General features: G+C 34.1%; 1 protein-coding gene across 4 annotated transcripts in view; it reads right to left on the bottom strand.

The window, feature by feature from the left end:
• The window catches only part of USP25 (ubiquitin specific peptidase 25), a 138594-nt gene that overhangs the window by 87852 nt on the left and 26832 nt on the right, over positions 1-23910 (bottom strand). For all 4 annotated transcript variants that reach the window (XM_060150761.1, XM_060150760.1, XM_060150763.1 and 1 more), the window contains exons 4-5: positions 16518-16641; positions 6548-6710 (exon numbers count right to left, since the gene is read on the bottom strand). In XM_060150761.1, the coding sequence (XP_060006744.1) occupies positions 6548-6710; positions 16518-16641 (287 nt within the window). The remainder of the gene's footprint in view (positions 1-6547; positions 6711-16517; positions 16642-23910) is intronic.

Genomic DNA, 23910 nt, shown 5'->3' with positions numbered 1-23910 from the left:
GATCACAGAAGAAAAAGGAGTAGAAAAGCTTTCAAACATAGTTGTGTATCAGAATAACTGCAGAGCTTTAAAAATTCCTATGTCAGGAACCTCTCAACAAAGATATAAAGTACCATAGAAGATTCTGGAGTACATCCAAGAATCACTGGCAAATTTCATGAAGGACAAAATTAGCAAAGGTTGAAGGTTGCCACATTCTAGTAAGGTAAGGGCAAGAAAATAATCTTGTCAATTGGGAAGTCACCTTTCCAGTAGAATGGTAGAATGGCAGAATAGCAGCAATGAGTCCTGAAGAAATGGGATAAAAGTAAGGGGGACAAAGTACAGACTGTTCTTAAAAGGAATTTAAATAGGAAAGAGAATATTGACAAATCTGGAGAATCTCAATCCCACTTCTATGCTCTGAGCTCCCACTGGAAAACTTTTTTCTTCTTCCTGAACACCCTTTAGAATTTCCTTTGGTGTGGGTCTCCTGGTAAAAAAGTATTTCAGCTTCTGCTAAACTGAAAATTGTGGGGGCTTTTTTCATTTTTTAAAGATTTTTGCTAGTTATAGAATTCTAGACAGCCAGTTAATTTTTCCCAGAACTTTAAAGATAGCACTTCTGTTGAGAAGTCAACCATTAGTCTTATTTTTGCTCCTTCATAGAGGCGATACACCTTTTCTATCTGGCTACTTTTACTATTTTCTCTGTCTAGAGTGTTTCTCTCTTTTACTATGATGTGCCTTGGTGTAGTATTCTTTACGTTCATACTACCTGGTTCCTATTGCTTCCCTAATCTGTGGCTTCATCTCTTTCATCAAGCTTGGAATATTCTTTGTCATCTCTTCAAATATTGTTTTTATCCTCTTTCCCTTTTAGTTTCCCTCTGGAACCAAAAATAAATTGTGTTAGTACAATTTACACCATGTCCAAAATATCTCTTATATGCTCTCATCTGTATCTCATGGCTTTAGTGTGAAAATGTTCCACAAACTGTCCAGTTGACTAATTCTCTCTTCAGTGTGTCTGTAGCCTGCTAAACTCTTCCACTGATATCTTAACTTCATTTATCATATTTTTCAGTTCTAAATTTTCTATTTTAGAAATATTTTGTTTTGAACAAAATATTCTATTTTGTTCTTTTTATAGTTTTTAGTTTTCTATCAAAATTCTCAATCATGCTTCTAATTCCTTGAGCATAGTAATAGTTACATAACAAATAATTCGATTTTTAGTTTTCCCTGTAGGTATATTTCTAATTATCCATTATTTTCTCTTAATTTTTGGACATGTCTTATTTTCTGATATAACTAATTATGACTGATTTGAGTGCTAGACACTGTATGTAAAAAACTGGAGAAAAGGGGCTTCCCTGGTGGCACAGTAGTTGAGAGTGCACCTGCCGATGCAGGGGACGCGAGTTCATGTCCCGGTCCGGGAAGACCCCACATGCAGCGGAGTGGCTGCGCCTGTGAGCCGTGGCCGCTGAGCCTGCGCGTCCGGAGCATGTGCTCCGCAGCGGGAGAGGCCACAACAGTGAGAGACCCGCATACCGCAAAAAAAAAAAAAAAAAAAACTGGAGAAAATTCTAAGTTCGAGATGATAGTATCTTCTAACAGAATTTACATTTCCTTCTGGCAGGCAGCAAAACTGGGACTACTTGCAAGCCTAGATCATCTTAACCCAATCAATTCTGAGAAAATCTCAAGCTGGGATTCACAAATTATAAAGCCTGGCCTATTTTTCAGTTCTCAGTTAATTCTAGGGTGTAGCCCTTTAGAATTTAACTGAAAATCTGAGGTGTTTCCTAGGGCTCCAAGCCTGTGTGAAACTTTGCTTAGCTCCCCAGCCAATCAGTAGTCACTCCTGAAATTGCCTCAAAGATAAAATCAGCCCAAAATGTGAAGCTTACTCTCTGAAATTCTTGTTCTGTCAAAGTGTAGCCTCAAAATTCCTCACTGCTTTAGGGTTTATGATGCCTTCAAAAAGCTGATTTCATTTTTCTTTTGTTTTGTTTTGGACTCCAGCAAAATATGAGCGGGTAGATGTTCGAAAACAACTTAATATGTTACTACCCGAAGTAGAATTTGTGACCGTGGATTATCACAACAAATCACAGAAATTTATTTTAAGTACCAATCTATACCATAAACCAGGCATAGTACTATTAGTCAACACATGCCTTCAAAAGGGGTGGGAAAGAGTAATTGTCACTACTGCCTAAATTGTGTTTGTGAGTCATACACATTGAAAACAAGTATCCTTTCATTCAGTCCAAAGCTAATGTGTCAATTTTGAAATTTGTTAAAGTAGAGTTTGGTTAAACTCTTGCTAATTTCAGAGAGCTAATGGAAGATGAGAGTTTAAATACATAATTTGTGGAAAACAAAGAGTGATGACAAGAGAGCAAAGGGAGACATAAACTGTCTATAATGAAAAATACTAAGGAAAAGCAACATAAATTCTCCTTGGTGGATTTTTTAAAAAATGAAACGGTATCAGATAAGTTTCAATGTGAGATAGAAACAGACTGGCAGGATTAAAAACTGAAAGTCTGTATACAGAGCAATTAAAGCCCTATGTCCTTCCCAGACTGAGAAGCATCAGACAAGTACTCTCTCTCTCTTCCTGTGGAATACAGGAAAATTTAAACTTTGAATATAATTTAACTGACTCAGGTTCATAAAAATCAGTCACAGTGTATTTCAGGGTAGGATGAGATTCAGGGCTACAAATAGGGTTAAGTAAAAGCCTGCCAATTGACCCCCAACTGTCCCTTCCCCAATTCCCTTTCTCTAGACCTGCTTTTGGAAAGTTAGCAACCATGCTTAAACCACAAAAAAATCAGGATCCAGTCTGGATTTGAGGCACAGAAATCTCATATTGTAAAGGATTCCCCTCACCAAAAAAAAAAAGAAAAGAAAAGAGTTAACATGTTTGAGATGTTTGAGTATATGAAACACACTATGGATAATACCTCAAAAGAGAGGTTGAAGCAGCTGGAAATTTTTAAGGATAAATAAGTATACAGAAAACAGAAAGAAGAAAAGGTGGCAACTGACAACTCCAGGAAAACAAAGAATTACAGAGGGGTAGTCTTAGTAAACCACTATAATGTCTACAAAGTCAAAGAAAATGTAAACACTGACTACTGACTATTTTTAACTGGTGATATAACTATGTTGGGAGATGAAAGGAAAGGCAATTCTAGGTAGGTGAAATGAAAAGAGCTAAATCCTCATCTATCTCTGCAGAAAGCCATGTCATTTAGAAAAACAAAGATAGCTAGAGAAACAGAATTGGTTGTAGATGCCTTTAAGAAGCAGGACTATGCTTCTCAGGCAGGGTGGTTTGGAGCAGAGGGCTGTTATTTTTCACAAGGCTTTTATTGCTATGGGATTTTTGGTTTTCTCTTTGAACTATGTACTCATGTTCTTTGATGAAAATTAGACACAAAAGCAAGTGCTATGAAAAACACGTTAAATGATATCCTGAAATGTTTTGAAAACTTGCAGCACCTTTTCAATACCATACTTTTAATACATTAGAGTGGTAGAAGCATCTTAAGTCTTCAATTCCACCATAAGTAATATATGCTCCTTTACCGTTCATTCATTTACTAACTCAGTAATTACTTAAAGGGCTCCTCCAACGTGTCAGACACTCTACTATACACTGGTACAGAACAGTAACCTAGATTATGTGCTCTCTGCCCTCAGGATGCATGTATTTTAGTCAACTTAGAGTTTCATAATTTATGCATAAGGTGACCATATACTTTACCATCCAACCCATAACCCTTCTGAGTATGAAAAAGGGCTTCAAGACTAATTAATAGGTGCTGATAAATCTACAATGTGAGTAAACTGGGACTGTACCAGGCAAACTGAGAAGTATGAGCACCTTACTTCTGAGCATCTCAGAGGCATCCAAATGGGAATGGTGCTAAGGTTTATCATGAGAATCCATGGATTACTTGAACTTAACACCCCAAACCAGAGAAAGAGGAGAACATATTCCTATAAGTAACTACCTAATTCACTGACACCCTAGTGGAAAAAGCAGCCCCAATTAGTACTTTCTACATAAAAGTTCCTTTTGAACAGGATGAAAATAGTCCTGACTAGATAACTGGTTGATACCCAATCTAAAGACAGTCAGGCTAATATTATTAGCATCCAAAAGATTATGTAAGCCATTCTCTGTACAACCTTCTCCTTGCTTACAGTCTCTTTCTGATATTCTGTTCCCCTTTTCTTCCAAAATACTTAGGTCTCAGTACCTAAAGGAACAAATATAACAAAGCTGTGCCTTCTGTAGCCTATACTCATTACCTACTCTGAAGTTAGAGATTTATAATCCCAGTAAACTACTATAATTGGTAGAAATACTTACAAAGAGAAGAATTCCCTGTTGTTTCATACTAGTCTTGCCAACTAAGTATAATAAATTCCATCCCTGAGAAAAGTTTGTAATTGAAACTTCACAGTACATTTATGTCACAGCCTGAACAAGTTCCACCTTGCTTTGGAAAATACAATTTAAAAACTTCCAACACTAATACAGATTTCCTACCCAAATTTTCTTTCATAAGTGAAAAGTTCCATTTATGATGATAAACTGTTATATTTCAGATGTCTGTGAAATTAAGCAAATGTCAAGAAATGAAAAAATAAAATATTTCAATTACTAGAAATGAAAAGTAAAAGGTACTTAAAATGAGTTAAGAGACTTTAAAATTACATTCAAAAACAAAACGAAGTTATCTCCAGATAAATTTTTCTTCCCACCCACAATTTTCTGAACTCTGAAGCTTAATGTTTTTCCACATCCCCAAGTCAGTATCTTATTACTTTATTATAATCCAAATTTTTCAAGGTTAGCGGTTACTTCTCCTAGGTGTTTATTCTAACTAAACTATTGATTCTTTAGAAGCACTTTCTTACTTCTTATAGTTTTCTAAGAGAAACAGCTAATCAATGAGCCTCATTTACTGGCTGTAATAGTGTAAAGGTAGCATCTACTTGTCCAAATACAGGCTGCAAAGCATACTCATAAACACTCAGATCAGAGCCTTAAAACTGTGCTTCATATTTTAAAATGATGACTAAATTATGAAATTTAGATTGAACAATGAAATGCAAAAAAGCCCTTACTAACAGTGCAAGTAAAGCAAGATAGCCTATTAAGAAGATCTAAGAGATTAAGATAGCAAAGTTTGAGATATTGTTGGCATGTAAGTGAACAATTAATGCATACTCAAGGCCAAGAACAAAAGTATCATCACAAATTTATGCTAATCCAGGTATTCCTTAACATTTTAATAGGCTGGAAAACAAATAACGTACCATATTATTAACTAGCGTATACCACAGTTTATTAAAAAGTGAGGCATAAATCCAGAAAACCAAAGGAAATCAAATTATATAATATTATTTGCCAGAAAGGCAGAAAAGAGTTGGAAATTATAACACGGAAGTAGAAAAAAAGTTAAAACTACTGGTTAATCGCCTCGAGAACACAATTAACAACCTTGTAGAAATGAACTTAATAACCTGTGAGTTGCATTAATATCATATGAAAGTTTACGCAGTATACAGTTTTGGAAAAGTACAAAATGAAGAGATATTTTGAATGTAAAAGAATGTAAATTAGAATACATCTAATGATTTAAAAAGTACACATCAGAAATAATAAATAAGCTACAATTCAGCTGTATTAGGAAAATAAGCACAAATATTAATTTTCCTAAATGGCAATTAAAATTAAGAGCATGTTATTCATAGATTGTTTTATTTAAGGAGACTTTAATTTAACGTTTTACAATTTGACAGATAACATTATCAATGTCTGAGAATGGTAAAGATTTATGTCAAAAGTCATATCACATAAAAGTTTAAAAAAAAAAAAGAAAATTAGTCCAAACTGAGAGGATGATGGATATCTATGCATACAAACATTTTTCATTTTAGAATAAGGAGCTCAAGAAACATTTCATTAAGGCCTTTCCAAGTTAGAAAGAAAATATGTTATTCTTTATTTATCAACATTTATTCTTTACGTCATTCTCACATATGTATTGAGAATTATTTGTCAATCTGTTCCCTCCTCAAATAAAATGCTCTCTTACATAAAAATAGTATTTAAATGACTATAATTCTTGAATGATATTTTCCATTATATATAAATAATTCTGATCTGACTCACAAAAAAAAAACAGTTTTGGTTTCATACCTTGATTACATCCTTCCCTAAATTTTCAGGGATTTATATACAAAAATATTTTCTTTCCACTCTGACAATTCCCAACAAATGGGAAGGAGGAAAAATTAATTCTGAATAAGGTATTAGGTAGTGTTCTATCATTAAAACTCCACACTGGGAGTGAGGAACAAAGTGGGGTGCGGAATACTGCAATCCCCAAACTAGGTTAGTAGACAGAAAGGCATACTAAAACCTGATCTGCAGTTATATATAAAGTATACAGCGTAAAAGAAACACAATCCCAACCCACTTTCCATTGCTGTCAGGCCCACCAAATAAGATCTGCATAAAGACTCTTACCTGAATAACAGCACTAAACCAGCAAGTATTGCCAACATTCTTTAGTCCAACAGGAGCTTTGTCCTGCCTTTTTCTATCATAAGGGTTTCGAGAATCTCTCCAAACTTCAGTAGGTGTCCTCTTCAAACATGCTTTATTTTCTGCTATGCTGGCTTCAAGAACTCTAAAACAATGGGAAGAAGATGATGGGGAAAAAAAGTACAGTATTAATTTAGTGCTGTACCCTAGAAAATAGCATACTATAAACTAAGGATTTTAATAGATTAAGCTCTAGACAATCCATCTGGGGAAGTAATATTTAAAACTAAATTTACTCAAGCGGAGGCTAGTTTTAAGAACATAGCCGTGGCAATGCCAACACATCAAGAGGCATGCAGCCTATTTTTCTCAGAAAAAGGAAATTTCAAACACAAAAAGACACCATTATGTAATAGGAAATATATTAAATTATATTTCAACAAATTAGAGGCTTAGTACCAGGGATACAGTACCTAGATAAGTTTTCTGAAAAGTCACTGTATTGAAATACATATTTACAATATAACATAATGACTATTTTTATAAGAATTACTTTGAATCAAGAAAACTAAAAATTGAAAAAAACTGTACTTTTATTCCTCTGACCATTAATTTCCTTTTCTATTATAAAAAGGGTAAAGTAAATTCTAGGGTTCCTTTCAGTTCTAGAGATCCATGATTCTACAAGAGCTAAATAAAGGGAGAGAATATTTATGTGTTCACTTCTTTACCCAAAAGTTTGCCTAGGGAGAAATCTACTGAAATAAATATCTACATATCAGAATAATAAAAGATTAACCTCTTCAAAATAAATGCACTTACACAATATCTAAAATATATATCTAAAATATCTAAACATGGCTAAGAGTAATGCTACTTTGCTTAATGGTGTTCTTCTTGCTCTTAAACATGTAACAACATGCTGGAAAACCCTAATCCTCACATATAAACTAACCATGCATTTTTGCCTGCTCAAGACATGTGTTACTTACTATTCTAAATAAGCATAAATAATAGCTAAATATCTTAACGCATTCTGTATTCATTACAAAACCTCAGCAAGAATAAGTTTTTTCAACGTTTTTGGCTTCTTGAGAAGATCTCATTCATGCTACACTATTTTTCTCCTAAAGATTTTGCTCTATCAGATTAATGTCAAAATAATATAGCTATCTTCCTTAATTATGCAGAAAAAGTAAATTATTCTTTTGTCTCTAACCTTACAACATGACATTAGATACAATGTATTAGATTCCAAACTAGTATTACTTAAAATAACTTATATGAATGTAGGATAGAGTCTTCTTTGGGAATCAGTAAAACCACATACTGAAAAAAAGAAAGCAGAAAACAACATGATAGGGACTTCCCTGGTGGCACAGTGGTTAAGAATCCGCCTGCCAATGCAGGGGACACGGGTTCAAGCCCTGGTCTGGGAAGATCCCACATGCCACGGAGCAACTAAGCCCGCGAGCCACAACTACTGAGCCTGTGTGCCACAACTACTGAAGCCCACACGCCTAGAGCCCATGCTCCACAACAAGAGAAACCAACCACAACGAGAAGCCCGCACACCACAACGAAGGTCCCTGCTCGCCACAACTAGAGAAAGCCTGTGTGTAGCAACAAACACCCGACGCAGCCATAAATTAATTAATTAAAAAATAAAACAACATGATACCTTACAATGTAAAGATCAAAGTAAACTCACATATTTAAAAATAAACAGTATACACTTTTAAGAGTGGTCCAACATTAGCAGCAGTACTCTGCCTAAATATCAACTCTCCATGCAACCTCAGCCCATACAAGCTTTTTCTCTTAAACTATTGACCACTAAAAAGTAGTAGAACTCCTTGGAAGGTATTTATTAGATGAATTGGGGCATAAGAAAGTCAGCATTTATCTAGAACATCCCACTCTTATCAGAAATAAGTTTTAAAGAACATAAGGGGGAGTTAAGTCAAAAAGCCAACCTGAGAGAATTCCTACTGTTCAAGTTGTACAATTCAACATAATGTAATACAAGAATGAGAATAATCAACTGGAAAAATTAAATTTGTACAAGGCGACTACTTCAAAAGAGAAAAGTTAACACATGGTATACAAAAGGTAAATACAACACCAAAGTCTATTTTATATAACAAGGTATATTTAATTATTTATTGACTTTTATAAATGGGAATGTTTTCATTTGAAAAGTTTGCTCCTTTTGTAACATATGTATATCCAGAAGTATAAATAAAGGAACCTTATTCCTCATTGGTAATTAGAAATGAATGAACTAAAAAACAAGCAATGGGTTCTGGGTGAAGTAGCAACAATAACACAAACAGGAAAGAAGAATTAGCACCAGCGGTCATATATAAGGGACAGAAGAGGCATAAAGCAGTTGATTAGCACCAGTGGGCATGTACAATAACCATTAAAAAAGAGGATTCTACAGTATATTCCAAAAGCATAAACTGATCAAAAGTGAAGGAGAACAAGGAGAACTACACTCATTCCTAAATCTTCTAGGTGGATGACCCTCTACCATTACATATTTTTAAACTTCTAATTATAATAAAATACTAATTAGAAATAACCCTTTTCAATGCCAACACACCAGATCATTTGTATCATAATGACCAGGAAACGGGTCACACAGACAACAGTCATGGAAAACTTGAGAAGACCTGATTTCTATAAAATGTACTGTCTACAAAAATTAAAGTCTAAAAATAAGTCACATGTACACCAATAAAGAGGTTAAAAAAAATATTAAAAATTGAAAAAATAAGTCACATGAAGTTAATAACAAAATGAAACTCAGCCTCAAGACCATATTGAGTAAAACTAGGTCTCCTGTTCCCCACAAGTGTCAACAACCCATCCCAAATCTACAATCTAGACTCCCCTGAGATAATGACATTCTTCTAATTCCAGATCTAGTTAAGATTACTAAAAACTAAAAACCAGAAAGTATTTTTTTAATGGTTCGATACAGTCAGTTCAGGCACCCTCCTCTTCAGCCCCCTCCCACCAAGAAAATACATCTGATTTTCACGTTGTATGAAAACATTAATGTGATAAGATAATATAAGCTTTTTAGTTCCCTTGCCTACTTTTGGGAGAATGTATGGCCTCAAATGTACTTTCTAGGACCAAGCAGCTTACCTGCACTTTTTGTTACAAGAGGAGGGAAAGAAAGTCAAGGATATAAACTGAAGATACCATCTCTCCAGCATTCCCATAAAACTTTTTACAGAGGTAAAATTACGTACAAACTGTAATAACTGAGTAGAGCTTAAGACATACATGTTCACTGTTTCTCAAAGTGACCTAAAGATATAAAAATTTTTGAAGTATCCATTTCTAAACCACATTTATTTTTGGTGGGTGGGTATACATACTTAAATGTATATAATTAAATATTCATATAACTCAATTCAGTCATATGGTAGAGATCATCATTCATTATAATAAAAGCATGAGTTTTAAAGAAGATTTATTATAATATTCCTTAAACATATGGTAATATGGTAGAATTATGGTACTAAAAATAGTAGATTAAAGAATGCCATGACTTTGTGATCTTCACTTAGAGCTTATAACACATTTAGTTTTTTAATCACCAAGGACTTACAACATGCTCCAGTTAGGTTTCCTCCTACCACTTCCTCCTGGATCCTAAAAGACTTTATAAATACATTTATTACACTGCACAAAATTATTAATCAACCAGTCTCTCCCACCAGCAACCAGAGGATAGAAACATGGATTTGTTTCATCCCTAGAGCGTACATGATTTTAAAAAAACAAAAACAAAAAACAGGGGCTAGGGCTTCCCTGGTGGCGCAGTGGTTGAGAGTCCGCCTGCTGATGCAGGGGACACAGGTTCGTGCCCAGGTCCGGGAAGATCCCACATGCCACAGAGCGGCTGGGCCCATGAGCCATGGCCGCTGAGCCTGCGCGTCCGGAGCCTGTGCTCCGCAATGGGAGAGGCCACAACAGTGAGAGGCCCGCATACCACAAAAAAAAAACAAAAAAAAAACAAAAAAAAAAAAACAGGGGCTAAACAAGTGTTTGAAGTAGATGGAAGATTAAAATATTAGATGTTGCTATCTCTCTCTTTTTTTTTTTTTTTTGGCAAAAGCCCAACCTCTAGCCCAAATATGAGCCCTCCATTCCCAAGCCCTTGTCCTTTGCTATAGTCCAGTCCTGGCATATTAATATAAGCGTCATATAAAGGCAAGTCCTCATAAGGGTTCCTTTCCTGGCCTCACCAAACAAAGTAAAGCCAATGACTCTACCCAGGCTTTAAAGTGTAAAGTATGCCAATAGCTACATTTCAGATATTAAGGCTGCAAGTAGAGAGAGAGAATAAAAAAATAACACTGCAAATCTCAGAGCTCAGAAATAGCTTAGAACAAAATGTAGCATACTGAAAAAGGCAAGCCCAAAAGCCACAAATACCAACCCCAACTACAATCACCTTATCTTCTCAACACTAGTCATGACCATGGCATTCAACAATATAAAAAGATGACAAAATGTTTTGCTGTCTCTTTTCCTTCTACACACTATATTGAATGAATCTTTAAAGCACTTACTTACAGTAAGTGTTCATGTTCCTAGTAGAATTTTATCGTACTGATTTTGAGGGCTTTTTTTTTTTACTTGTTTTCTTTTGTATTGTTATTTAAACTGCATTATAGAAAATATTCCACTTTGGATCATCTAAGTCTATTCCAAGCAAGCAACATACTCACTTGAAAACATGCATATCATTTAAGCTATACAGATCAACTAAAAAGAAAAGAAAAAAGAAGATGGAAGGAAGGAAGGAAGAGGAGGAAGGAAGGGAGGGAGGGAGGAAGGGAGGGACGAAGGGAGTATTCATCTTCTACAGTTCCTTTAAAAAAAATCTATTGGTATTTTGATTGTGATCACACTAAACCCATAAGTTAATTTAAGGAGAACTAACCAGTTTTACAATATTCAGTCTTCCAATTTGTGAAACAGAATACATTTCCAATTATTTCCATATTTATTAATATGTCTCAGTGTTATTTAATAATTTTCTTCTTAGAAGTTCTTGCACACTTATTAGATTTATTCCTGGTCTTTAACAGTTTTATGTGTTATAAATGGTAGCTTTTAAAATTTTCTCCTTATCATTCTTTCTTATACATAAAAACATAACCTTTTTTATATTGATTATCAACCAACAGGGCTAAATACATCTTTTCTTGGTAAGAGTATTTTATTGAGGTGATTTACATATAATAAGAAACACAAACCTTAAGTGTATAGTTCAGTGAAATTTTTACCAATGAATACCACCCTGCATGTAACCACCACCCAGACAAAGATATAGAAAATTTCTATTATTCCCCAAAATTCTGTCATGCCCTTTCCCAATCAATAGTGTCTCTCTAATTCTCAGATAATCACCAATCTGACTTCTACCACAATAAACTAGTTCTGCTTGTCCTTAAACATCACATAAATGGAATCACACAGCAGTTACTCTTTTGTGTCAAGTTTCTTTCACTCAACATGTTACTTTGTGGATTCCTCCACATTTTTTAAATTACCAGGAAAATGTTTTCCATTACATTGCTTAGTATTCCACTGTGTGAATATACAACCACTGTTAACTATTCTGCTCTTACAGATATTTGGTTGTTTACAGTTTTTAGTTATTATCAATAAAGGCACTATGTGCTTCTTTCTCAAGGGTCTATACCTAGAAGTGGAAACGTGGACTATGCTAAGTCCTAGCATAATATATGTTGAAATACACTAGAAATTCCCAGTTTTCCAAAGTGGCTGTACCATTATACATTCTTACGAACAATATATGACACTTCCAATTGCTCTACATGCTTGCCAACATTTGATATTGTCAGTCTTTTTCATTTTAGCCATTGTGTTGGATATATAGTGGTGGCTGTTCTCCAATGAGGTGACTCAACAAACTTGCACCACAAAGATTACCACCACTGCTATAATCTATCATCATACCCAACATGGCAACTTGTCCACTTTTAACTTGTCGAACTTATTATTTTCATGTGTCTAACTGCTATGTAAATTTGTGTCATTTGTCACTTTCACTGGTACTATTTTTAGGATAATTCTACCTTTTTCCTCTGAGTAATTTTAAGATTTTCCCAGTCTTATGTATTCTGGAGTGTCACTATAATGAATTCATGTGTGGGTTTCTTTTCATTTTTCTGATTGGGATTTGTTGGCTCATGAAATTACAAGTTACCTCTTCACTTCTAAAAAATTCTGTTTTTATCACTTTAAATTTTGCCTCTGACTCCCTCCCTCCTCTTCTTCTGTAACACCAATTAATGTATGTTAGACCTACTCATTTTATTCTCTGTGTCATTCAACCTTTCTTCATATTATTTAACTTTTTAGCTATCTGTTACACACTGGATAATTTCTTCTCATATAGCTTACAGTCTACTAATACATTCTTCAGCTATTTCTAATCTGCTATTAAACCTGTGTTCTGTTTTTTCTTTTCCTTTTTTTTAATTTAGTAATTCTTATTTTCATTTCTAGAAGATATTTTCACAGTACTTTTTCAAGTAGAGATTTATTGAATCATTAAAGTGACACAAATTTCAGCTGTACAACCATGGTATAACTTCTCAGGAGCAAATCTCATCCTCTCCAACAACACTCCTCATAGCTAAGGCAACTGTCTTTGTAGTATTATAGGGGTTTCAGAGGTGGGGATAGTTCTGATTTACCCTTATTTGTGAATATGTCATCCATTGACATAACTTTACGAGGGGAATGATTTCTTATTAAAACTTCCCACCTAATATAGACAATGGCCTTTAACTTCTTTTTCCCACATTCAACAAGGATATCAAAACTGAAATTCAAATTTATACACACAAGCAAATGTCATCATGTCAAAAAGTGACTTTCAGCATTCCGAACTTACTTCTTTGGGTTCCACCTTTCACTTTGATTTAGTCTGATTATAGCCCTTACTATCTTAACAATTCTATAATACTTTCAAGAGATCTTAAAATATTTTACATCCAACAGAAACAACACATTCTGGTTGTTTCCACTAGAATATCTGTTTTAGTCTACCATGTTTCCTGAAACTGTTGAAGGTGTGGTCTTTGTAACAATTTTAACTAGAACCTAGCCCTACCTTCTACCCAACTTATTCAAAGTCATCTCATGAGGCAAGCCATTTTCACAACAAATATGCTAGACACAAACTAGCCACAATGCAGTTTATTAACAAATTTCTACTATCCATACTCTACTTGTTCCCTGTCTGTGCAGTGATAACTAAGATAATTATAATAAATGCATCCAATCCTGACATTAAGAAGTAATTATATTAAGAAGTACACTTGTAAAATGTTCAACTTAAGAAATTTTACCATGAAATTTATGGGTACCTGAACACAAGATTGTAAGATGTAAAAAGGTTTTATCTCATCTAGGTGTACACAATAGTGCAGTATTCCAAATGTGTGAATTCATATTAAAGTATGTATACTGAAATACAACCATAGTCAAATGATTCTAGGATTTTACTTGGCAAGATTTTGTCATCTGAACTTACTAGGTAATGAACAAATAAATTTACTTTTAAGCATAATATATAAATGTTTTCCTTAAAAAATTCACCATTTTCCCTTTTGAATTTAGAGTCTAAGCCTTAATAAAACTCACTGCAATGTTATATTTGTCAAATGCTTAACTAGAATTCTCATATTCCCTTATTTCTAATACAATATGATTTATAAATGTGCTTATTTACTGTATGTTGCAGTTAACTTTTTTGTTAACTATATATTATAAAATCTATGTATATCAAGGAAAAAATTACATTTTGCAACAGTAAATTATTTTTTTTACTTCTGAGTATAATTTTACATAAAATTTTGTTATACTACACTATAGCAATTCTCTGCAATGCTATCTACAATAAAAATACTTGCAAAGTATTTACTATTTTAAGAGTATACTAAAATTAAAAGATCAAGGGAAAAAAGTGCATTAACTTAAAGAGTTTTTTTTTCCATTTGGACAAAAATCAGTATCTTAAAGAATATATAACATATATTGTACGTAATAGAGATTAGGAATAATCTAAATTTCTTAACTTTTATTTATTTATTTTTACTGATTATCTAATTATGTTATTTTAATTAGAAAACACAGGATACAAAACTACTGACACTACTTGGTATATAATCCTCCAGACTTTTTTCTATTTATGTACTAATATAAATTAATATATATAACAATATATATACATTTAAAAATATTTGTATCATAGTATATATTCTATTTTATAATCTCTTTTTCACATACTAGATTATCATTCCCCTTAAATATGAATTGCAACTGATATATTTCATGTTTAAAATATTTCTCATAAAGCTTAAGTATTTTCAAATTTTATAATTATTCAAGACAAATATTTCATTCCAATTCATTTTTATAAGACAAAATCTAACTTTATAATTTCTCCAAATCCTTCAAAAAATAAGCCTAAATAAAATGTCTAAAAATAGCACATGTACTTTTGGTTTTCATTTAAAATTACTGGTATTAAATGATATTAGCCACAACTAAAGAGGATAATGAATTTTAATTAAGGCTTGCCATCTTGATATCTTATTATACAAAGCAGTTTCCAAAGTAACAAAGACATTAAAAAGTATTACTACAAAAAATTATGTGCCTTTGCCAAACATAGCATTTTGAGGCATCTCCTACGGTAATCTCGGATTACTCAGAAAGAAATGTACTATTAATATTGTGCCAAGGGAAATTATCTAAGAAAGCTGGTACATTCTGCTACCAAACAACTCTTGTTAACAGGGGAAAAGAACATTGGAGTCATAAGACCCATCTTAGCTGTGTATCTTTGGAAAATCATTTAACCTCTTAAAAGACAAATTTCTTCTTCAGTAAGATAAACTTACCATTGGCTCCAAAGAGTTGTTTAGAAGATTATGTTTAGTTATAATTTAAAGTTTTATTTTTTAAATCAAACTTATTTAATCCTTTGGTGGATCAAATTTTTTCAAACTAAAAAGTTTTGGTAATTAAATCAAAAGATGCATTCCAGGGCTTCCCTGGTGGCGCAGTGGTTGAGAGTCCGCCTGCCGATGCAGGGGACGCAGATTCGTGCCCCGGTCTGCGAAGATCCCACATGCCGCGGAGCGGCTGGGCCCGTGAGCCATGGCCGCTGAGCCTGCGCGTCCGGAGCCTGTGCTCCGCAATGGGAGAGGCCACAACAGTGAGAGGCCCGCGTACCGCAAAAAAAAAAATGCATTCCATCACACAACTTAGAATCTTGCTTATTTCTTAAAAAAAAAAAAAAAAAACCTATAAATATACTATCATATTATAGATCAGAAGTTGGCAAAGTATGGCCCATGGGCCAAATCCAGCTGGCCCTCTGTTTTTGTAAATCGAGATTTACTGGAAGACAGCCACCCTCATTAAATTATGCATTATCGATGGCTGCTTTTACACTACAACACTTGAGTTGAGCAACTGCAACAGAAACCAGATGGCTGACAAAGCCTAAAATATTTACCACTGGCACGTTACAGAAAAAAGTTTGTTGACCCTGGCCATAAATGACTATAAATTGAATTGGACAATGTATCCAAAAGGAATTAGGGGAAGAAAGAAAAAAATCAAAGAAATATTAAAATATATACCTAAATTTAATGCCCCACAATGCCGCTCCAAAATCCTAAAAACAATCTAAGTTTCAAATGCAGTTGAATCTAGAATAAGAAAATCTGAGTTACATAAAATATAAAAACAATACTAAGTTTATTAATAGTTTATTTAGAATTGCAAAGTATATCTTTGTGCCTCTTCCAATTAAAGTCAATTATTATTTCTATTATAAATAGTATTTATATCTACTTTATACAAATTATATTTTTACCTGCTAATGGCTTGCTCCTCATCAGTTATTCCAGTCTCCCTGAATGCCCTGTTTGATTCCGCCAAACTCAAGGCAATTGCTCTCTGAAGATCATCTTTATCATCTCCAGTGAGATCAATCACATCTGAAAAGCAAAACTATCTTTCTCAAAATTAAAAGTCAAACAAAATGAAAGGTAATTCTTATAATGGAGATTTTATACCCAATATACCCTTTCCAATCAAAGTCAGCACCAACTTAATTCTGTATAAGAGCCTCTTTGAAGAGAATGCAAACTTTTTAAATTGGTTATACTTTGAAATTTAATGTTCTTCTCTATAAAATATACCTAAAGCAATTAAGAGTATAAATATTTTTCATTACAGAGGAATCTCAATATTTACTATGAAGTCTCTGATTAAAAGCTAATAAGCAGAAAGACTGCTAAAAACAGGTTCTTTAACAACAAAAACTGAAGCCAACATAATTAAACATTTATATTTATGCTTTCTGAAGTCAACCCAAATACACACACATTCCAGTCGGCTATACTACCTAGACATTTATTAAAGTATAATAATTAAATGAGCTCTCAAAAACTATGTTTCAGAAACTAATTGACCATATATATCTATGTTTATATACACTTTTAAAGTCTGGATGAATGTATGAAGCTGTTAACAGTGGTTAATTTCGATGAGGAGGGTTATGGGGAGAAGGAAGTATAAGGATCTTTCACTTTCTATTTAATGTTCTATGCATTCCTTTTAATTAAAAAAAGTTTTCATTTCACAAAAAAGAAAAATATGCAAGTAAATGACAGGTTTTCTTTTGTTAGAATAAAATAAAGTAGTCTAGATGCTGTAAGTGTTCTTCTTCCAAAGAATAAAGTCTACAACTATTACCACATTCAAAAAAACTGATTTTTAATCCAATTTCCCAATATACATCGATTTATTTCCTTACCTCAAAAGATGTCAATTATACTCCTATTATCATTTAAACAATGATAGACCATAACATGTTACTAGTAGTAGGATATTATAAAATAATGGGATGAGAAAGAGAAAGAAGTATAGCTGTTACTACCTTATCTTTGCATAGTTGGGATTATGCTGGTTGGTATCCTGGACAAGTTTTATAATCACTTTGTTTATTTGTATTCGAGACATGTTAAAATTAATTTTTTTCTTTGTAATCTTAGAATAAGAGAGAAACAAAAGGGTTGGGGATGGGAGATAAAGTGTCTTCATTTTACCATCTGGCTACAGGGTTATATATAACTACTAGAAAAAAATATTTTGCACTTAATAAAAAATAAAGTATATTGATAGTTTCAAAAGTCTACTTCTATTGTTATATACACTTTTTTCTCCAAACAGCAGCTTATGAGAATATTAAAAATAACAGTTGGCCACGGAAGATTTTTTTAATGTTCTTAGAGAGTATAACAAAACCTCACAAAAATGTAGTAAGTAAGGTCCAAAAAACTCAAGTCAAGTAAAATGTGGAACAGAGTTATAGAGCAAGTGAAACGATGGAGCATGCATACGTACGTCAGCAGGCCAAAGGTTTCCTAATTCTGGTTTACAAATTCCGAGTCCACCAAACCACAGCTGTAGATGGATATCACCGGGTGTAGTCATTCAGTCCAGCTGAAATATTGATAAAGAAGCTAGGACTGGAGAGGCATGAAGTGGCCTCATAAAAAATGAGAACTATCATGATCATTAAATAATGACTAGAACTTGGGTGAGTAAAGAGAGAATAATGGAAGTAAAGAAAATAACCTGAAAATCACAAAGAAGCAGAAAAACAGGTTTTGGGGACACGATCAATTAGCCCTCAGACTCCAATCTCTCATTCTCCTTGTGTGCCTTCTACAACTACAGAAGCTGAAAAGATTAAAACAAACAAGCCTATTTTCCTGATTCACCTGCAGTTATGGTTCTGGATAAAATTTAGGTTCCACCAATCAGATGCATCAGCATAAGATTTGGAAGGCAGACTTGAGGGGGGAAGCCACTATCCTGCTGCTTTTGGCTGTTTTTCTCCAGCATGACTGAAGAAATGTGGGCTGTTCCACAGTAGCAATCCAGTATCCAATTTACAGCTTCAGGTATGTCAAGAGATAGAGTAGAAGTGGTAACCAGACTCTGCACTCCAATGCCCAGGCACAGCTCAGTGGCAGTTACCTAATCCTGGCTGCTTGTTCCCTGAGCAGCAACTATAGAGCTATGTACGCTCTTGAACCCTGTAGTCCCAAAGGCAGTCTCCTGATTCACTATCTTCCTGACTATGGCAGACGGAATGGCTTCCCTGGCTGGCCAGTCCTGCAAGAATCTAGGAGTCATTTCAGAAAGCTGAGCTAGAGATCCTTCCTCCATTGCTTCCACTGATTTTTTTAAGAACCTAGTTCCCTGTATTAAATTTCTTCTTTGAAACTATCTAGAGTGTTTACTGTTTCATGACTGACAAGTAAACCAAACTGGCTAGAGCAGAACTCACCTAGAAATGGCAACAAGTTATACTTAGAACTTTTCATAATTTAGCAATCGTAACTCAAGCAACACAAAAGCAAAAAACTAGGCAAGATGCTTTTAACCCTATTTCATAAATGAGATAATGAAGTTGCAAGAAATGAAGTCTAATAGTATAAGAATAAAGAATGGTACACAGGCTTCAACTTTAAGTCTTCAAATTATTAAGTCCAGTGGTCTTTCCTCTACACTAGCAGTATCCAAGTGTAATCCATGGATCCTTGGGATCCCCAATGACCCTACGAAGGAAGGCGTTCCTTAAATAAAAAATACTCTCATGATAATAATAAGATGTTATTTGCCTTTCCTACTGGGGTCACATTTGCAGTAATTATGCAAAACAACAGTGCATGAAACCACAGCATCTTAGCACAAATCAAGGCAGTAGTATCAAGTTAATTATATTACAACTATGCACACCCATTATTCAAAAAAAAAAAAAGCCAGTCTCTTAAATTCTTGATAAAATGAGGAAACTAATTTTATTAAATCTCAAACATTGTTTTACATGTTCTTTTAATTCTATGTGACAAAACAGAAAGTATGCATAGTACTTCTGCTGTATATCCAAAGTATGCTGTTGGTAAAGAAAAACACTAGAACACTGCTTGAGTTGCAAGCTGAACTGATTTTTTTTTCATGGAGCACTATTTTTACTTGAAAGAACAACTGACAAACTACAAACTATGATTATTCAGACATCAGTATTTGGCAGACATTTTCTGAAAAATAAAGTGAGCCTGTCACTTGAAGAACAAATGAAGAGTATTTGTTGCCAATGATTAGCATGGAATTTTCAAGCAAAAATGGAAACTTCAGAAAACTTGTTTCTACCACTATGAGCTTGATATCTTCCCAATACTTAAAAGGCGTTTCTGGTGAAATCGAGTGATATTAACAATTTCTATTTGTTTTATAATGTAGACTTTCTTCCAACATTTGGAAGGAAACCTTTTTCCAAATTACCAATGCGCTGTGTTATTAAATCATGCATGGATAAACAATTCATTCAAAGAGCAAGATAAGACACTAGGAGAACCTTTTGTTCTAATATTTGGTCTCTGACACAGTTCCTGACATAAAGTTCCTATATCACTTGGCATTTCCTAGCTTGACAGGAACATATTTTGCTCTAAGGAGCTGACTCTGGGGGGTTCCTAAATAGCTTCAGGATGGGCCACTGGTCATCAGAAAGACTAAGCCATGATGAGAAGCTTGGAACTTTGAGCCCTACCTCCCATCCTCCAGGGAGACATAAGGACTGGAGGTTAAGTTAATAATCGATCAGGCCTACCTGATGAAACCTCCATAAAAATCCCTAAAATACAAGGTTTGGGGAGCTTCCAGGTTGGTGAACATATCCACATGTTAGGAGGGTGGTGCACCCCAACTCCACATAACAGAAACTCCTGGCTTGGGACCCTTTCAGACCTTGTTCTATACACCTCTCCATCTGGCTGTACATACTTTATCATAGACTTTATTATATAATAAACCAGTAAAAGTAAGTGTTTCCCTGAGTTATGAGCCTTTATAGCAAATGATCAAACTTGAGGGGGTCTTGAGAACCCCAATTTGTTGTAGCCAAGTCAGACAGAATGTGGGTAACCTGGGGCCCCACTACTTGTGACTGGTGTCTAAGGTAGGGGCAATCTCATGGGACTGAGCATTTAGCCTGTGGGGTCTGATGCTAACTCCAGGTAGAGGGTATCAGAATTGTAGAACACCCAGCTGGTGTTGGAGAATTGGTCGTGTGGGGGGGGGAAAAACTCACATATCTGGTGTCAGAAGTATTATAAGTATGAGCAGAGGAAGAAACAAGCAATTATAGTCTTTAGTGCTAGAAAGGTTAGCTGACCACAGACTATCAGTTCTTAACTGAAAAGCTGGGACTTGTTCCTTTAAGTGATGGAGAAGGTTTATTTATTATTTGTAGTTTCACTATAATTACAATAATTTTCTCCATGATGTTCCCATTACCTCATAAAGCTTCTTTCCGTAGGTCATTTTAGAACAATACAGAAATCTTGCATTACTATAATCTACTCACATACCAAATACATATGATTTTAAGAACAGATATTAAGAAAATAAAACTTTATTTTAATAGAATGGCTAATCCTAAATTTATTTTTCTGGCGTTTACTAGAATGATTTCTGTAAAATATGTAATAAACTATCAATTTCACAATGAAAAATAGCCCTCTATGATTTTCTTATGTGTTTATTCAAAAAGGAACAGAGAATAAGCTTAGCAATAAACAATTTCTAATTGGCAAAAGTCAACTATAAAAACTTAGCCTTTGTAAAAATTCCATCCAAATACCAAAGTACTATGAATATTTTTCTGTCAATGCCAAGGGAGGACCTTGGTAAAACACCAAACTTTGTTTGAACCAATCCTCCCTCCAGTATTAGTATTAGCATTAGTGTGAACAGAATTCAAGGGCACAAGTGTGTTAGTGTCAGCTGAATAACACTGTAGAAAATCACGTTACAAAAGCCTATGAACAGTAATCTACAACGTTTCAAGATTGACCAAAATAAAACATTTTTTCCTGTAAAGTCAGAAATATATATACCAAAACATAACATTCACCCCAATAAATCTTCCACTCTCCAAAAACTTACACACCAACTACCAAACATTTCTCTGCTAACTCCAAAACAGAAAGTCATCAACTTAACAATAAATTAGACTTCAAATGTATGAATTGTTTATCACTCATTTTTTCTCATGAAAATGGTATATAAAATGACATGAGGCTTCCAAGTTAGTTCACAAGAGCCAATTTAGCCCATAATCAATTGAATATATGCAAAGATTTTTATTTTAGAAAAAAATAGTTCTTTCATTATTTTCCTTACCTACATAAAGCTAAACCTAGGGGAAACACTTTTTTATTTTTAATAAGCCAAGCTTATATTTACCACCAGCAAAGATTTCTAGGCAGGGAGTGATATGAGTAGAAATAACTGTTTTGAGAGTTAGAGGAGTTAAGAGTGCTGAACAAGAGTTTGAGAAGAGTTGTAATAAGAGTAGGTACCAGAGCAGAAAAAATCTTCTGGCCCACCAAAAGGACAGGGATACCCTTAAGAGAAAAAAGCAAATATGAAGAAAGCGATGGTCAGCCGACTGGAAATGAGAAAAATACCATTCTCACTCTCACTCTGCTTCAACCACGGTTGTTGTCCTCACCATTCACCTCCTGAGCCAAAAACATACTCCTACCTCAAGACCCCAGCCTGGGACACACCTCCCTAAGACATCCTTGAGGTTCACCCCTTCACTTCCTCAGGTCTCTGTATACATGAGACATTTCCCAACCAACCTTCCATCTAAAATAGCATGTCTGAACTACAACCTCATCCCTGCCGGCCTCTGTCCTTCTATCCTGCTCTATTGTTCTTCATGAACTTACTATTATCTGACAATATTTATTTATTGTTTACTGTCTGTCTTCCCCCTATGTAAACGGAGACACTTTTTGATTTTTTAAGGGCCTAAAAGCCTGACACATATTAGGCAATCAATAAATATTTGTTAAGCAAATAAAGGTTAATATCTAGACTATGGAATAGAAATAAAAATTAATGAGTCATCTCCACAGTGGCACTAGTTAGAATACTTGAGAATATATACCTTATCCAAAATTTTTTCTAGTAAAAGGACAAGTAGCATAATAAAGTATCATGTTAAAAGAATATTTAAAATCAAGAAGACAAAAGCAATGTAAATTTTGTTGCTCATCCCACTCTCCCATTCTCCCCTGCCGTCAGTCAGTTCTCTTAAGATGTTCCTACTTTTCCAATCCTCTCATTGCTAAACTCACATTCTCCAAAACAGTGACGTCCAATAGAACTTCCTGTGATGATGGAAATGTACTATTATCCGTACTGTCCAATAAGGTAGCCACTAGTCACATGTGACTACTATTGACCATTTTAAATGTATCTATGGCAATGGAAAAAACTGAGTTTCAGTATTACTTAGTTTTATGTTTAAAGTTAAGTCTCCACATGTAACTATTGGCAACTGTATTGAACAGCTCAGCTCTAAATGGTCTTGCTCTGTTTTTAATAATAGCTGCTAAATTTATAATGGCAGCATTACTAAGTAAGGAAAGTAATAATAAAGGAGCCATTCTTGATTTTTGTCATCTGTTTTACTGTGTTTTCCAACTTGGAAAAAATTAAAAGTTAACATTCTATTAGTCAACAAAAAGCGCAAAGGCCCATGGCTATCATTCTGTCCTAAAGTTAAAGAAAATTCATAAAGTTATACAAGTAACTCTACAGTGTATGTCTAATATAGAATGTAAGTCTAATTGCATCCAATCAGTTACAAGTAATTTTCATACCATTGTAGCATCTCATTTTTAAGCTTAACATTGACTTTTGGTGAAGCATCAAAATAGTTTTATACATTAGAAATCTCTACAGAAAGAGATTTAACTTCCATTTCACTAATTTTTTTTTTCTATCTGCAGATGCTTATTTAACAAATTTGGTGAATGGGAAAAATATCAGTATTCAGTGAATAAAATCCTAAACTGCTTAACATAAGTGATTTGCCCTCAGCAGGGGTGAGAGCACTAGACTGGGATCTATTTATCATTTGTGCTTTAAATCACTTTTAGGCTAGCCAAGCAATATAACCAAGATTAGAGTTCTAGGACAGAACTTCAACATTTTTCTCACTTTCTATGCAATCCTTACCAAATAATTCAAGTTCTTTTGGAGGATAAAAAAAAAAAAATACAGTGTGTCTTAAAAAAAAATACAGTGATTCTAAATTTGTGAAGAGTCTACCACTTAACACTCACTCCAATGTGTTATACTAGTTTCTCTAAAACTTAAGCCAATATGCGGCA

Source organism: Lagenorhynchus albirostris, chromosome 5, assembly GCF_949774975.1.
Source record: "Lagenorhynchus albirostris chromosome 5, mLagAlb1.1, whole genome shotgun sequence".
Taxonomy (NCBI): domain Eukaryota; kingdom Metazoa; phylum Chordata; class Mammalia; order Artiodactyla; family Delphinidae; genus Lagenorhynchus; species Lagenorhynchus albirostris.
Note: the sequence above shows the minus strand (reverse complement) of the source record. Positions and strands in the feature narration are given on the sequence as shown.